The sequence below is a fragment of the Monodelphis domestica genome, chromosome 2, assembly GCF_027887165.1.
Source record: "Monodelphis domestica isolate mMonDom1 chromosome 2, mMonDom1.pri, whole genome shotgun sequence".
In the NCBI taxonomy this organism is placed as follows: domain Eukaryota; kingdom Metazoa; phylum Chordata; class Mammalia; order Didelphimorphia; family Didelphidae; genus Monodelphis; species Monodelphis domestica.
The window spans coordinates 117,182,198-117,197,806 of NC_077228.1; the positions used below are offsets into that span (position 1 = coordinate 117,182,198).

At 37.8% G+C, this 15,609-nt stretch overlaps 1 protein-coding gene across 1 annotated transcript in view; it reads left to right on the plus strand.

Annotated features, from left to right (window-relative positions):
- The window catches only part of HHAT (hedgehog acyltransferase), a 560,175-nt gene extending 550,815 nt beyond the window's left edge, over nucleotides 1–9,360 (plus strand). Inside the window, exon 12 of the mRNA XM_001366441.3 lies at nucleotides 5,770–9,360. Within this exon, the coding sequence (XP_001366478.2) occupies nucleotides 5,770–5,861 (92 nt within the window). The 3' untranslated portion in view covers nucleotides 5,862–9,360. The remainder of the gene's footprint in view (nucleotides 1–5,769) is intronic.
- The last annotated feature ends 6,249 nt before the right edge of the window (nucleotides 9,361–15,609 follow it).

The window sequence follows — 15,609 nt, forward strand, 5'->3', positions numbered from 1 at the left end:
GCTTGAAAAATAACTTGTACGTTGTCACTCATTAAGCAATGGTTTACTCTTGCACTAATTGAATTTCTTCCTTTTGATTTAATAGTAGTATTAATAATAGTGAATTTGAAAAGAAAGAAGGGTAATTTTGGTAGATAAGGAAATTGAGCCTCAGAGATAGGAAGTGATTTGATCAAGGTATCAGAATTACAAAATGCCAGTGGTAGAATTTGAGCCCAGGGCTTCTGACTCCAGAACCAGGGTTCTTTCCTGTTTGCCTCGTGGAAAAGACTTCCATATTTGGCTTTGTATCCCTAAAGTCTAACCCAGTGCCTTTGCACATATTAAGTGCTTAATAAATACTTGCCAAATTGAATTAAATTGATTTCCTCCTCTTAGGGATCCTCCACTGCATATAAGAAAAAAGAAAAATATCCACTCTGTTGCTTTCCAAACAAAATCCTCCTGAAAGTTCTTAGATTAAACCTTCCAGATGGCTCATTATTGTTTGCCCTTGGTTGTCACAAACCCCAAACCTGGTGTTGAAAAGGGCCCTAGTAGCAGCTTTGTATGGATTAAACACATCCATTCTCCAACCACCTTGGCAAGTCTCTGGCGAAGGGGTTTACTAAATATCGTGCTGCCTCTTCATCACAAACACAGCTGACAGCATGGAAGGCTTCCTTCCATGACCCACACCCCATCCATCCTTTTTTCCCCCCACCAGGGGCCACATGGAAGAAAAGAACCCTGGAGGTGTTTGTATCTCAGGACCTGATGGTGAGGGATTATGAGAGACGCTGCTGCCAAGACAGGCTCGTCGGGCAGAGTAAAGAAGTCCTGATATTCTGACAGCAGCCAGCCCATCCCAGAGCTGGAATGGGGTGGATATGGCTCTGCATCTGTCCAGAGGATGCCTACGGGCATTCTCAAGTAGTGTCAATATGAGACAGAAGTTGAAAAATATTACTAAAAAGATGAAGAAAAAAATAACATTGCCTTCATCTCACATTTTTCTTATTTCTCTAATTCTGCTGGGATAATGGAGCATCCCCCCCCCCCCAATATCATTACTTGAAGACATTAGATATTTCCCTGGAAATACCGTGGCACAAAGTAATTTCCAAAGATACCTGCCGAGGCCTGACATACATAGACAAACCTGGAGAAGCCTTGGAGATGAATGATAAGCTCTCAGCAGGAAAGCCTGTTAAAAAACAAATGTAAGAAATTATACAAGATAAACCCTTTGAGAAGGAATAGTTAAATGCTTGGGGTTTTGAAAAGGAATATTTACTTTAGGCTAGAGAGAGACTTACAGATTAAACAAAAATGGCCAGGCACTGCAGGGCCATGTCCCTCTCCTGTGGCTCTAGTCCAAATGAAACAATCTCTAACTCATTTTCAATGTTAGTACAGTATTTGTTCTCTGGCCTCTTGCGTAGGTCTTCTTATCCAGAAAATTAATTTTTTATCCTTATAAATATGCAAGTCTTAAAGATCTGTTGAATTCTTAAATGTGATTTTCATTATGGACTATCACTTGGTAATATGAGAACATATCTCCAATGGAAGCCAATGAGAAAATAAGAAGGTTTCTAGAAATCTGCTTTAAAAGAAATTTTGCCAGAGAAGAAGGAAACACCACATTAAAGCTAGAAGGGGCCTTAGAAGTCATAGAACCTTGGAATATCAGAGTTGGAAAGAACCTCAAAGATGTCTCACCCCCTCATTTGACTCTTGAAGGAGCTGAAGAAGAAAGAGGTTAAATTACTTGCTTAAGGTTACAGATTCAGCCATAATTTGAGCTGATTAGATTGGTCTTTTAAATCAAAAGCCCAATGTTCTTTTCACTTACTACTCTCAATGGTGAGTTTCCAGTCTTATTTTCAATTTTTGATGCTATCATTATTTATGTAATTCTGAGGGTACCTCAGTTTCTTTATTTGTAAAGTATCTACTTCAAATAGTTTTCCAAAATGTATTTTGTGGGTTGCAAAAATGACTTTTTTGTTGAATTATACTGATTTAAAGCATAATACAAAAGCGAGCTATTAGTATTATTTATGTTATTATTTGAGTTTTCGTCTTATGCAATGGATTTCAGATAGAAACAGTCCTAGAACAAGTTGGAATCTTGCTGTTCTTTTATGATTAATGTTTGGCAGGGTATTGTGCAAGTTCCTGGCACATCATAGTTTAATAAATGCTGATTTATTGATTGGATAAAAATTATTGCTTTTTGTAGTTGAATAAAATATTGGGACATAAGCTTGTCTTTGACCTCATTTTAGAAATACTGTTCTTTTCATTTGTTCAATGGAGTTCAGCTAGAATTGGTCCTAGGACAAGTTGCTATCCAGCTATTGTTCTTTTATATTTATTGCTCTGCAGGCTTTTGAACAGATAAATAAAATAATTTCTTTCTATACTTGAATTTGGATGCAAGTTTATCTTCTTTAGGTTCACAAAAAGCATTTCCAGCACAACTTCAGAGTCAAAGTAAAATTTCAGAGCGAATTAGGTAGCTCAGGCAATGAAGTCAGGAATGGAGCTAGGAAAACCTGAGTTTAAATTCTGCTTCAGAAATTTACTAACTGTGTGACCTGGGGCAGAGACATAGGAGAAGAAATTAAATTCATGTCATCCCCATCATCCTGTCTGGAAGAAAAAAAGAAAAGAAGCTTTTATTAAAGTACTTATTATATGTTGGGCACGCTGCTAAGTACTTTACAAGTATTATCTCATTTAGTCATGAAAACCATCCTAGGTGATAGATGCCATTATTGAACCCAAAAGTTGTTTCTTCTACTGTGCCTCTGCATTTTGAAAGCTTTTGGTTCCCTAATAGTTTGGAGATTTTAAGTATTTGGCATGGTTCTGTCTATTAAGAATAGTGTTTCTAGATTGTTCTAGATCAGTATGGGCAATTATGATCAACAGTTCAGCCTATGATAATGTTTCAGCTCAATGGTTTTTTGTTAATGTTTGTTTATTGTTTGAGTATTCCAGGTTATTTTCAAGAGTGTATTTGTGTTATAGGAACTTGATATTTGTCAATTCATGAAAAACAAAGCTTCTAATATGTCATTCTTGTGGCCAGGTCATATCTTCTTAGGAGGCCTTTGGTAGGTCATGTTTTTTTTTCCCAATCTGCAAAGTTTTGTCACACAAATTATACCATTTCCTTTCATAATCTACAGTGACCACTAAGTCAGAACTTCTTAAAGATAGCCTGCCTATAACTGCTTGTGGCTATGATCTAATCTTAATTGTTGTCATCAACTTTTCCTTTTGCATAAACAAATCCAACTCAGGCATTTATTGAGTAAGTTTCTCTGTCAACATATTTTTGGCTGATTCCATGCACATGTTGCCCATGTTGACCCTAGTTCTGGATCTCAAACACATCATAGATTCAGGGGGTAAACTGCTTTCATCAATTTTTGACAAATGTAATAATTTGTACTTGTTTTCAACCTTTACTGTTGCTTGATGAGGTGGTCTGATTGTTCCAAAAGTATCTTTATAGATTTTTGTTATGTTTATCATATGCTCTGAGAATATATTCCATTAGAGTTCTTTGTTTTTTGGCAAGAGGGTATTGTATCACTCTTTCTTTAGGTACCTTAAGGTGATGGATCTTGTGTTTTGTTAATATTTTATGCACATTTTTGTTAGAATATATTCCAATTTTTTTTCATAATACATTTCTTCAGTTAAAAAAAAGATTTATGATTGATACTGCACATAGTATGTGCTAATTCCTGTAAATGTTTTGTCCCATTGAGCTTTGATTTCAGGATGCTCTGAAATGTCTTAAAAGAAGACACTTTTGCTTTCTGTCTTAGTATCAATTCTAAGACTGAAAAACAGCAAGGGCTAGACACTTGGGATTAGGTGACTTGCACAGCATTACACAGCTAAGAGTTGTCTGAGTTCAGATTTGAACCCAGAACCTCCCAACTCTAGACCTGATGCTCTATTCACTGAATTACCTAGCTGCCCCAATGAAGTATCTTGATAGCTTCATGCTCAGTGTGTCTTTCCTGGAAGAGACTCTGGTATTTTTTTTAAGTATCACCTTCATCTATTGCTTCAATTTGGACTCTCAAGTCAAGCTCTATATTTCCTTGACATATATTAAGAACTTTACAGCTATGGAGCCAAAATGGCATTCTGATACCATTGCAGTAAGATTCCATAAGATGAAGGAGATGTTTAATATGTTTTCTTCAGTGGACTTATATATTGCCTAATGGCATCCATGTACATCAAACAATTAATAAGCTGTTGTGCTTTGACACTCTCTTTTACTTTGGAAGTCATACTTAGTTCTATTTGGAAGAAATGATCATAGATTTTAGCCTAAGCAGAACAGAAATAGATTTATACTGTTAACCCTGAAATATGCCATATTTTGTGTCAATTATTCTTGACATTATTGTGCAGAAAGAATGAGAGAATTAACTGTCAAGAAGAAAGAATCTGGAGACATTTTGAAATAATTGTTTAAATCTTATTCTGTGAAGAGACGTTTAAAAGAAATTCTAGAGACTCGAGTCGCCTTCCTGAGAAACCTTGCTTCTTCTACATGAGGGGGAGTCAGTGGTCATATTGGTCAGAGTATTCATTTTGTGCATCTTTCTGCTGCATTTAGAGAGGTGATTTTACAGGGAATTTCACTCAAGCAATGAACTGAACTCCCTGCGACATATTCTAAGTAATTAGTTATGTCTCTTTTTTTATTGCTACTATAATAAATTATGGCGGTAACAGTGATAGAAATGTCATTAATTGTATGACAATATAGTTGTTTAAGCCTATGAGACCATGGGTTTTGAGAGAGGAGATAAAATTTATAGCAAAAGAGAAAGCTTGTAGGAAAAGAACTATCTCCTCCATTTCCAAACTCTCTGTTCCTCTGTGAACCACTCCTGGTGACAATTCCTCATTTCCCTCTGGTCTAATGGCATGGATTGTGAGACATATTTGGGGTTGTTCTTGTTGTTCTTGTGGTTATACTGTGGACTCTTGTGTAAGTGTCTATGATGACTTTTTTGTAGTTGAAAAAGTTTCATGATTTAAACTCACTTTCTGTGAGCTAACCATAAGCATTTCTGGCATAATACTTTTACATTTACCTTTATCATGCAAAATTCTTCAAATCTTTTGAATAGTATTCAAGTTGCAACTAATAGAAATTGTTCTGGAATAAGTCATTATCTTAATCTTTTATGTTTATTGTTCTATAGATTATACAGTACGGGTAGATTTTTTAAGTCTTTTTATTTCATAAAAGTATTAGGATATAAACTTACCTTCTATAGATTAATTGAAAGGTTTCTTTTTATAGCACCAGGAGCAGACAGGAGATGGCATGTGCTTCATCCTACTTCTTCAAGATTTTGCCTTTTCTCTAGAAGTTGTCTCCATGTAGGTTGGAGATGGAGGAAATATCATTCTTAAGATTTTTCTGAATCAATGTTAAGTCTGGGTAATTTGGGTCAGCATTTCAGTTTGTGATATTCACCTGGTTGCAAAAGAATTCTTTTGTTGATGATGATGAGTGTGAAAGTGATGAAGACAATGATGATGTGGACAGTGACAATTTCCATGCATTTTATCATCTGTGTCTTAGACATTAGCAATTACCACTTGAGCTGAGGTGAAGAACTTTGGGTTTTATTGAGACTCTACAGAAGACAAATGAATGCATGGCTTGTGTAGACAGTGAACTGAACTAAGACCCATGTGGTTCTAACTTTTCTCCTCTCCTCCTTTTTGCAGGTTGGCCATGGGTGATCCTCTCGGTTACGGGATTCCTGTATTCCTATTCCCATGTGGGCATTGCCTGGTCTCAGACTTATGCCACAGACTAATGCTACATGCCTCCCAGACCTCCATTGTAGAAAGTTCACTTTGACCTCTGAGAAGAGGATAGTTTGGAGTAAGAGAAAATTCAGACAATGGAACCATTGGCACCAAAAGTCTCTACATCATGACTTCTGACCTGAAAGACTATTCACTGAGAAGAACTCAGGAGCCGTCTTCTACATTATCTGCACTATGTCTGCCCAATAAACCTCCACAGGATGCCAATCCAGGGTTGAGAACTTGAAATCACATGGCATATTTAAAAACCATAGGAATTTTTAATGGAAAGAAATTTGGAATACGATGAGAATGTTAGAGCCAGAGGTGCTGGAACCATCTTGTACTGAACCTTGAGAGTCGATGGTTTAATTTTCTTTGTGAGCATTCATATCCAGAAATTAGCAAGCACTACAAATCAGGGCTCAACTTATTGTTTTGCTGAGTATCCAGACTTAAGTCAAAGATGGAGAAAAATGTCAGTAATGCACATTCAATTTAAGTGTAGCATAGGTTCTTTTGTCCCCAATATTTACCAGCACACCAGTTTTATAGCTCCTATATGGAATCATAAGTTTTGGAGCTTTAAAGTGTCCTTGGTGATCATTTAATGAGTAATTCCTCCTCCTCCTCCTCATTTTGCATATTAAGAATTTGAAGACTGGAGAAATGAGGCAACTTTCCAAAGGTCACACTTACACTAAGTAGCAGAGTGGGATTCAAACCCAGTTCATTTGACTCCACATTCAGTGCTCTTTCCATTGCCCCAACAAGTTGTTCTTTGTTTAAGGTAGTGACACAAAAATATATGTGTGTTTGCATGAAAGCAAGAAAAAAGAGAGAGGAGGAGGAAGGGGGTAGTGGGGAGAGAGCACAGGACAGAAACAATTTATTTGCTTTTTTACTATTTGAATTGATTCTGCTTTGTTAAACACTAACATTTTCATGATTTCCCCCTTATTATATGTTTTTTATCAATGGTTCTTCAGCTTAACATAATTTTAAGGCAATATTTACTAATTGGTAGCTAGAGCATCCTACTGATTTTATGTGTTTTGTTTTTATTGATGGTTATTAAATTCACAATATTTTTAAAGATGGTAACATTTACTGATTGGGTAAATAGGACATTCCATTGATAATCTTGTTTCCTGAATATTCAGTGGACATTAAGTGCCCACCAGAGAATGTGAATCGTTTGGGCCTGAGGAAGGCTCAATGAAAATTCTCACCCCAAGTTGTGTTAGCATACTTAGTCCACATTCTGTGCACACCTATGGTGCCTATCATGTGCAGACCCTGAGAGAGATTAAAAAAATAAACCAGAATGAAATGTGGTCCCCTGAAAAGAGATATATAGACCAATAAGGAGATAACACATGCACATACACCCAAATAAAAAAAATAGATAACTAATACATAGCACAACACATCTTCAGAGAGGTGCAAGTAAAGGTTGTCTGATTACTTGACAGGAATGTTGCAGAGAATTCTTGTTCTGGACTTGGTTGGGCTAGAATATCTCTATAGTCTCTTCTAATTTTCTAATTCTAATATTCAGTGATTATAAAGGAAAAATTCCTTGCCAACACAACTAGGGAAAGGAGGAGAAGAGGGAAAGAAGTGGATTAGGTATGCTCAACAGAACCTTAATCTACCTCGAGTCGTTTTTTCAAACTTTTACTCTTTGTCTTAGAATCAATAATAAGTACTGGTTCCAAAGCAGAAGAGGGGTAAGAGCTAGGCAGTTGGGGTTAAGTGACTTGTCCAAGTTCACACAGGAAGTCTAGGAGGACAGACTTGAACCCAGGCCTGGCTCTGTCCACTACACTGTCTAGCTGCTGCTACTCTCCCTAGTTCTCTTCAAGGTTTAACTCAAGTGCCACCTCCATTTTTGTAATAAATACTTACTCATCTGTATAAATGTCATTTCCTCCCAGTAGAATGTAAACTGCCTAAAGGCAGGGACTATTTCATTTTTTGTCTTTGCATCTTTAGTGCCTGGCACTGAATCTACTGCCCAGTGTATTTCTGTAACATTTTAACCATGTTTCAAGGAGAGATGCCTCTCCTGTGTCCTGCCATGTATTTACCAGAGCTGTCGCTTGCTACTTGTGTTCCTCAACAGAGAATGAACAAAGCCAATCATGCATTTTTGACAAGATCCTCTGGACAGATAAGGAAAATTAAAAAAAAAAAAAACACAAAAAAGCTTTTTTCATTGATATGGAAAGCCTTCTATTTTTTCCCAATTTAATGCTTATATGTGATTATTGCCTCACATTCCTTATTTTGCCATCACAGCTGAGTTGCCACTCCCAGAGTACAGAAAGCAATGGGACTATCAATTCAATGGTGTGTATTTCCATGTTGTCATTGTTGAGTCATTTCAGTTGTGTCCAACTGAAAGGGGTCTGGGACTCCATTTGAAGCTTTTTTGACAAAAACACTGTGTGGTTTCCCACTTCCTTCCCCAGTCCATTTTACAGATGATAAAACTGAAGCAAACATGGTAAACTAGAAAGTGTCTGAGGCTGGATTTGAACTCATGAAGGTGAATCTTCCTAACTTCAGGCCCAGTGTTCTATCTACTATGCCACCTAGCTGCCCTTTTATTATCATAAGCAACATTAACTGACATTCCTGGTCCCCTTTAGGGAAAAAGCTCTGAGCTTGTATTGGACAAATATATAGCTTCCTGTCTGATAATTTTCCTCACCTTCTCCTGAGTGCTTCACTCCTCTACAGAAATCTTCAGTAGCTTCCTCTTCTCCCCCTGGGATCCTTCCATGTAAGACTGTTCACAATGTAGTTCCAACTCCCTTTCTAGTTTTATGTCATACTACAACTCCCTTCTGCATACACTACATTCTATTCAAACTAGAACCAATTCCCTGGCCCCCATTCTCCTGTCCTTTCTCCCATCTCTGAACTTTGGCTCATGTCTCTGCTCACATCCATTTCTATGCCCAAATGTCCTTCCCCTTTCTACTCCTCTGACTTCTTCAGTCTCTCTTTTTCAGCCCCAACCCTCATGTTTCCTTTTCTATTAAACTTTACCCAAATATGAAGAAAAGTGATTTCTGCCTCCTTAAATATCTCTTAACTCTTCGTCTGAACTCATGTCCCTTTTATCAATTACTTATATTTATATATTTCCTGTAATTAAAAATAGAATCAGGATCTCCTACCAACAGAGAAGTTCTATGAGTTCTCCTGCTTGTGAGTGACATTATGTTGATCACATCCATCTCCAGAATACTCCAGGACCTCCTTGGTTATGTTTAGTCACTTAAAAGAGGTTGGCCCTAATACCCCACTTTATAGTAAGCAGTTGCAGGGACAACCAATTGAGATACAGTACCTATATCTTGGCCTAGTGATCCACATGGACAGTGAGTTGGGTCCAGAGTTGAATTGTAGAGTGTGCCACATTGCATTAAGGAAATTACACAGAGCTTGCCATGCTCCCAAACTGCTTTTTGCAATAAAGAATTCATATTTTAATACTTCTCCTTCTGATGGTGTTTTTTAACATGAAAGTAGGCATCTCATCATGATTTCAGAAAAAAACACAATTCTAGGTAACTGAAAATGAAATGGAAAGACTATGAATGCTGTAGCAGGCCACTGATGAAGGCTCGTGCTTGCCACTCCTTGAAAAAGGCTTCAACAAGAGCTTGAATCACGTAATAAGATTGAGGGTCAAGAGGTAGACACCTCAAGGGTTGCGCTAGTATTGATGGAATATTAAGAAAATCAGAGGAAAACCTCCAGCTGTTTGGGTAGAAGAAGAATGTATGGCATAACATGGATGTAATTCACTCTGTATGAGAAGTAATGAACTGTTACTGGTAGAATTACTCACATGGATGAAAAGACAGATCCTTTGAGTTGTAGAAGAAATCTCCTCCCCATGAAAGTATATGCCCCTTGATAGTAAGACTCATACCACAGCTACAATTTTAAAATTTGCCAATATTTATATAATTCCTTGAGATTGCTTTCCATATACTATCTCAGTTGATCTTGGGATCAGACCTGGGAGATAGATGCTATTATAATTGAGGAACTGTGCCTTACAGAGTAGGTGCTTAATCAAAGTTAATTGAATGAATTGATTAAAAGAAGAAATAAAAGCCTTTTTTTCTTCTTTCAATCAATTCAATTCACTTTGATTAAGATAGTGTAAAGATTAAATTTAACTCTCCCTTGATTGTAAAAATGAAATTAACTCTCTCCTGATTGTGAAAATTAAACTAACTCCCCTGCCCATTTTTAGATTTAATCACAAAAAGTATAAATACCCTACTTAAAATTGAATGAGAGATCTGCCCATTTTTAGATTTAATCACCAAAGGTGTAAACACCCCATTCACACTTGAGTGGGGGAGCTCTGTGACCCACATGTGCATTAGTGGGTGATGAATCAGAATTAAACAGACTGCCCCTGGGCAGTACTAAAGCACAGTTTCAACTGTGATTGGTAGACATAAAATTAGGGGAAGGCACAGGAAGTGACACAAAAGAAAGTGTCTTTAAAAGAGAATTACAACTTCCTCAGTGCAGTTTTTACTTGGAGTTCTACTTGGAGTTGAACTTTCTGTGAGAGGCAGTTCTTCATTCTATGAAGTTGAGACTGGAGAAGAATCTGTTGACTGGACCTGAGACTGTGTTCCTGGTGAGGCTATTCTTAAATTTCTTCCTTTACACTGAAACATGGTGAGTGAAAGACTGACTCCTTTCCTGGATTTTCTGAAGAAAAAAAAAAACTAGCCTCAGAAGAGACCCACCTCTTGAGAGAGACTTCCCCAGGTACTTGGCTTTGCTGAGGCCAGCTAAGAAATTAACTCTCCTTGCCCAGGTTGAGCCAGGGGCTCGGAGTAACTTACTTAGTGTTTAGGCTAGATATCTTACCCTATCCTCTCTCTGATTCCCTACTTCATTCTTTCTATATTTTGTAAATAAATTGTAAATACATCTCTTTGGAATAAATTAAATTCCTGGAGACCCTATATTTAAATATAATCCAGTTCAACCTTTTACAAATTACCCCATTTTTCCCTTACAATAGATAGATAGATAGATATAAGGGAGGATGCATTGATCATTGATGCACTGTTGGTGGGCCTACAAATGGTTAAAACTATTGTGAAAAACAAATTTGAAGTATACACAAAGTTTCTAAGCAGTGCATGCCTTATAATCGAGCTATGCCATAGATGGGGCTAATCCCAAAAAAGAGATCAAAGAAAAAGAAAAATACTAATTATCAATGCATTTGTGAATCTAGATGACCAGTGATAATAAATACTGTGTTATCCATCTCCTAAAGGTAATGGTGAACCACTGAAGCATTTGAATGAGGAATATTATTTTGACAACTATGTTGAGGACAAATTGGAAAGGGAGAGACTGATGCCAGGGAGGCCAGTTAGGAGGCTACTGCTTTTTCAAAAATGTAGGAAAAGGGCATTGGGCTCTAGATTATAATTGTTCTTTGTGTGCCCTTCTTGTACTGTCTGCTTCTGAAAGACTTTTATCTTGCTCCATACAGGGACTGGAATAGCCTGCTATGTTCAGACAGGTACTTAATTTGGGACTTTTGAGAAAAAGGCTTTTTTTAGGGATTCTATTTCCTACCTGTTCCATGGGGGGTAGACACTTCCCCAACCGCCCAAGGAGAAATGAATATTAATTCCAGTCAAATGTTTCTCAGAACTGAAAACTGAGCATCTGGCATCATTATTGTCCTTTGTGGAGGTACTAGGTTTTGATTCTTCAGATTTCACAGTGGAATCCTCCTTCCATTCACCTGACTTGTTCTAGGCCAGGAAAAGAAGAGACATAGCAAGGAAGAAGCAGCCAGTACTTGAGAATATTAAGCAACCTGATTTTGATGTTGGCAACTGTTATTTCCTTCCAGATTTAACCATTATCCTCCTAAGCTATGCCTGTCCTTTAGCTGAGGACATCTCATATTCCACCTGTAAGGGGGGAAAAGGAGTTCTTTTTAAAAGGGTTGGACTTGATTATTTAAGAGTGTGGTTGCCAGGAATTTAATTAATTCCAAAGAGATTTTATTTACAATTTATTTGCAAAATGTAGAAAGAGTGCAGCAAGAAATCAGAGAGGATAAAGTAAGATATCTAGCCTGAGCACTAAGTAATTTACTCCCTACCCCTCCAGTCAGGGAGAATTAGTTTCAGCCAGCCTTAGTAAAGCTGAGGAACCAGGAAGTGTCTCTCAAGAGTAGGTCTCTCCAGAGGATAGTTTTGTTTGTTTGTTTGTTTTTCAGAAAAATCCAGCAGTTCAGAGTCAGCCTTTCACTCACCATGTGTCAGTCCAGTCAGCAGATTCTTCTACCCCTCTTCACCAGCCTTAACTCAAAAGCATGAAGAATTCCTCCTGTTTCCACTTCCAAGAAATGAACTGAACTCACAGGAAGTAACAGCTCCTTTTCAAGATGCTTCTTTTGTGTCACTTCCTATGTCTTCCCCTAATTTTATGTCTACCAATCACAGTTGATGCTTTGCTTTAGGACTGCCCAGAAGGCAGTCAGTCCATTTTGATTCATCATCCACTATCACACACGTGTGTCACAGACCTTTCCCACTCAATGTGTGAAATAGGGTGTTTGCACCTTTGGCAATTAAATCTAAAAATAGGTAGATGTCCATACTAAACTTTTAAGTACTATGTTCTAAAAATAGACAGGGGTTACAATTTAATCTTCACAATCAGGGGAGAGTTAAATATTTTCATTATTATAATCTGGAGAGTTTTAAATTTAATCTTCACAGACCTTCTCTAGGCATTGTTGGACTATGTAAACTTCTTGTTTGGTTCTAAGCCTCCATAGTTGTGAATTTCAAAACTAATCAACCCTGTTCAAACCATTCTTTATAAGATGGGATTTAGCTATTTCCTGATCAATAACAATAGAGATACTTGGAATAACAGAATCAGGTCTTGGAAACTACAATCTCCACCCTACTTAGGGTAACAAGATTTAGGAAGGGCTGCAGCAAAACTCAAGATTTAATTATTTGAGAATATGGCCTTCAACAGACATGTGCAAAAAGGACAGACCTCTGGACGGTCCTAGGTCAAACTAGAGCCACCATTGGCTCAGGTGAGAGACAGGAAGTGAAGTAGAGGACAGCTCAGGAATTCTGGGGACTTCCTGTGTAGAAGGAGAGAGGTGGTTGGAGCCTGGTGCTTGGAGTGGAGGAGCCCACAGACTGTTCTCCATTTTGGTCACGTGAGTGATAGGGACTGATCTCTTTTCTTTGCCTTGGCTATCCAGGGCCTTGGGCCTTTGGCTCAGCTTAAGCAGAGTGGGTATTTAAGCCTTATTTCCTTCTCTCCCTTTTCCCTCTCTCTCTCTCTCTCTCTCTCTCTCTCTCTCTCTCTCTCTCTCTCTCTCTCTCTCTCTCTCTCCCTCTAATACTTTTCTTCCTCCTGTTTGTAATTAAAACACCATAAAAAGGTTGACAGCTGACTTGAGTTTTTCATTTAGGAATTACATAGCTGAATTCCTTGGCGACTTTAAATTAATATATATCAGTCTTTTAAAGTGATTTCCATATCACATAGTCCTACCAGAAATCTCCAGCCATTCATGAATCCACCCATCCTATTCTCCCCTTACCAGCTTCCCTTTATGTGTTGGCTTCCCCCATAAGAATATAATTCTTTTTTTTTAAACTCTTACCTTCCATCTTAGAATCAATACTATGTAAGAACTTAGCAAAAGATTGTTCTATTTATCTCTCTCTATTATCTATCTATCTGGGGGGTATTGGGTTTTCAGGGAAGAGTAATACCTCTGATTGTGAGGACTGGCAGAGCCCTTTTTGGGGCTGTTTTCCTCCTTTAGTGTCCACCTGCCACCTAACTCTCACCGATGCCTCCAAGAAGCTGTAGCATGTGCAATGGCCATCCCATGGTAAACCATCTCAGCAGATGGGCTAAACAAAATTAAGGTTAACTGACAGGCTTCAAATCCTTCTGGGAGTCATACATGTGAAGACTCCCTACCCCCCCCCCCCAATCCCCTAGTAAGGGGCAGATGAGAACAGTTTCTTCCAATGGCTCTGAAAGTGGCAGGAGCTGGCACTGTGAAGTGCTTAGAGTTTGGTTAGACACTAAAGAAGCCAATATTATCTCCATCATCCCAAACCATCACCAATCATCTTGGCTTTTGTCTTGTCACTGCACTTCAGTAACTGGAAAAGAGAGGGAGGCCAAGGACTTTGTACAACTCTGACTCACTTAAATACAATTGATGTGTGAGTCAAAAGATATCACCAGTGATATCATTTTGGTCCTATTGGAGAATAAAGGACAGTAACCTTTGTTTGTCTGTTATCTATTTATCTCTGCCTATGTGATGTCTGCCTATCTCTACCAATAGATTGATTTATTGATTTATCTATTTGTCATCTATCTGCCTATAGCTATCTGTCACATAGTTATTCTTATATTCCTTATCTATTTCTCATCCTGGGTTCAAATTCTGACACTTTTAACTTGTTGCCTTGGGTAAATCATTTAACCTCCCAGTCCCAGTTTCCTCAACTGAAAAAGGTGATAATAATACCTATAATACATACTACCAAGAGTTGTTTTGAACTTAAAGGAAATGACACACATAAAGCGGTCTATAAACTTTGAAGCACTATTTTATGCATCTCAGCTAGTAGAACTGTTAATACTGCTAATTCCTATTCCCACTCTTGTCCAAGACTCATTACTTTGCAATGGAACAATCGAAAAAATCCCAGCATATAAAAGTGATTATTTTGGAAGCAACATCAAAGTAGGGCACATGATTTTGGTTATAGTTTTATAGAATCATCTATCTTGTCTTACATGGTCCCTCTCATGTCAAAGAACAGAATTTTGTAAAATATTTAGAAATGGGGGCACAATCTATAGCCAAGGAACAGAGCAAAATGAAGTAACCTACATAAGGGATTAAAACTATGACATTATTTCCATGTTCAAGGGGAACTGAATGAGTGGTGAGAGTATAGGCAGTGCAATATGAGAAGAGGACAGGAGAATAATTGTCTCACTACATATAGGGAACATGGTAGGGGGAAATTATTTTGAATTTGAAAACAGATCTGTAGTTCCACTATTTATTCTGTGTGTGACCCTGGTCAAGTAATTTCTCTAGTCTCAATTTCCTCATCTCTAAAATTAGGGATTTGCATTGTAATCATAGTTGTTGAGCTGGAAGGAACCATCTTCATTCTATATATGGGGAAACTGAGTCCCTTGAGAATCCAAGTGAGTGTCCCAAGGTTACATAGCCAGAGGCTCTCCTTTCCTAATCTTGTCCTTTGGTGAAGATCAATCCTGCCCTATTGCCTGCTTTATTGTCTTAAAGCCACTCAAGTCTTGTGAAATCCCAATTTTGGATTATTCATATTATTTCTCTCCTTTGCTCTTACAAACATTCTCCTGAACAGAACCAGAGGAAGTCACTAAACAGCCAGAAATGTGTATGTAATTTCAATTAGATCATTACAAGGCAACCCTTCTTCTTCTTAATTGATTTTCTTTCCCAATCACCACCGTGAATGCTTTGAACCTTCTTTTCCCTCCTCAAGCCACCTGTAGAACTCCTACCTCCAGGAGAATCTTTCCTCACACTTCAGTGAAAAAAATGAAGCCATTTGCTCTAAGTTCCTTCTTCCCTCTTACTCCTCTCTCATCCTCTACTACCTTTGCATGATTCTTGAA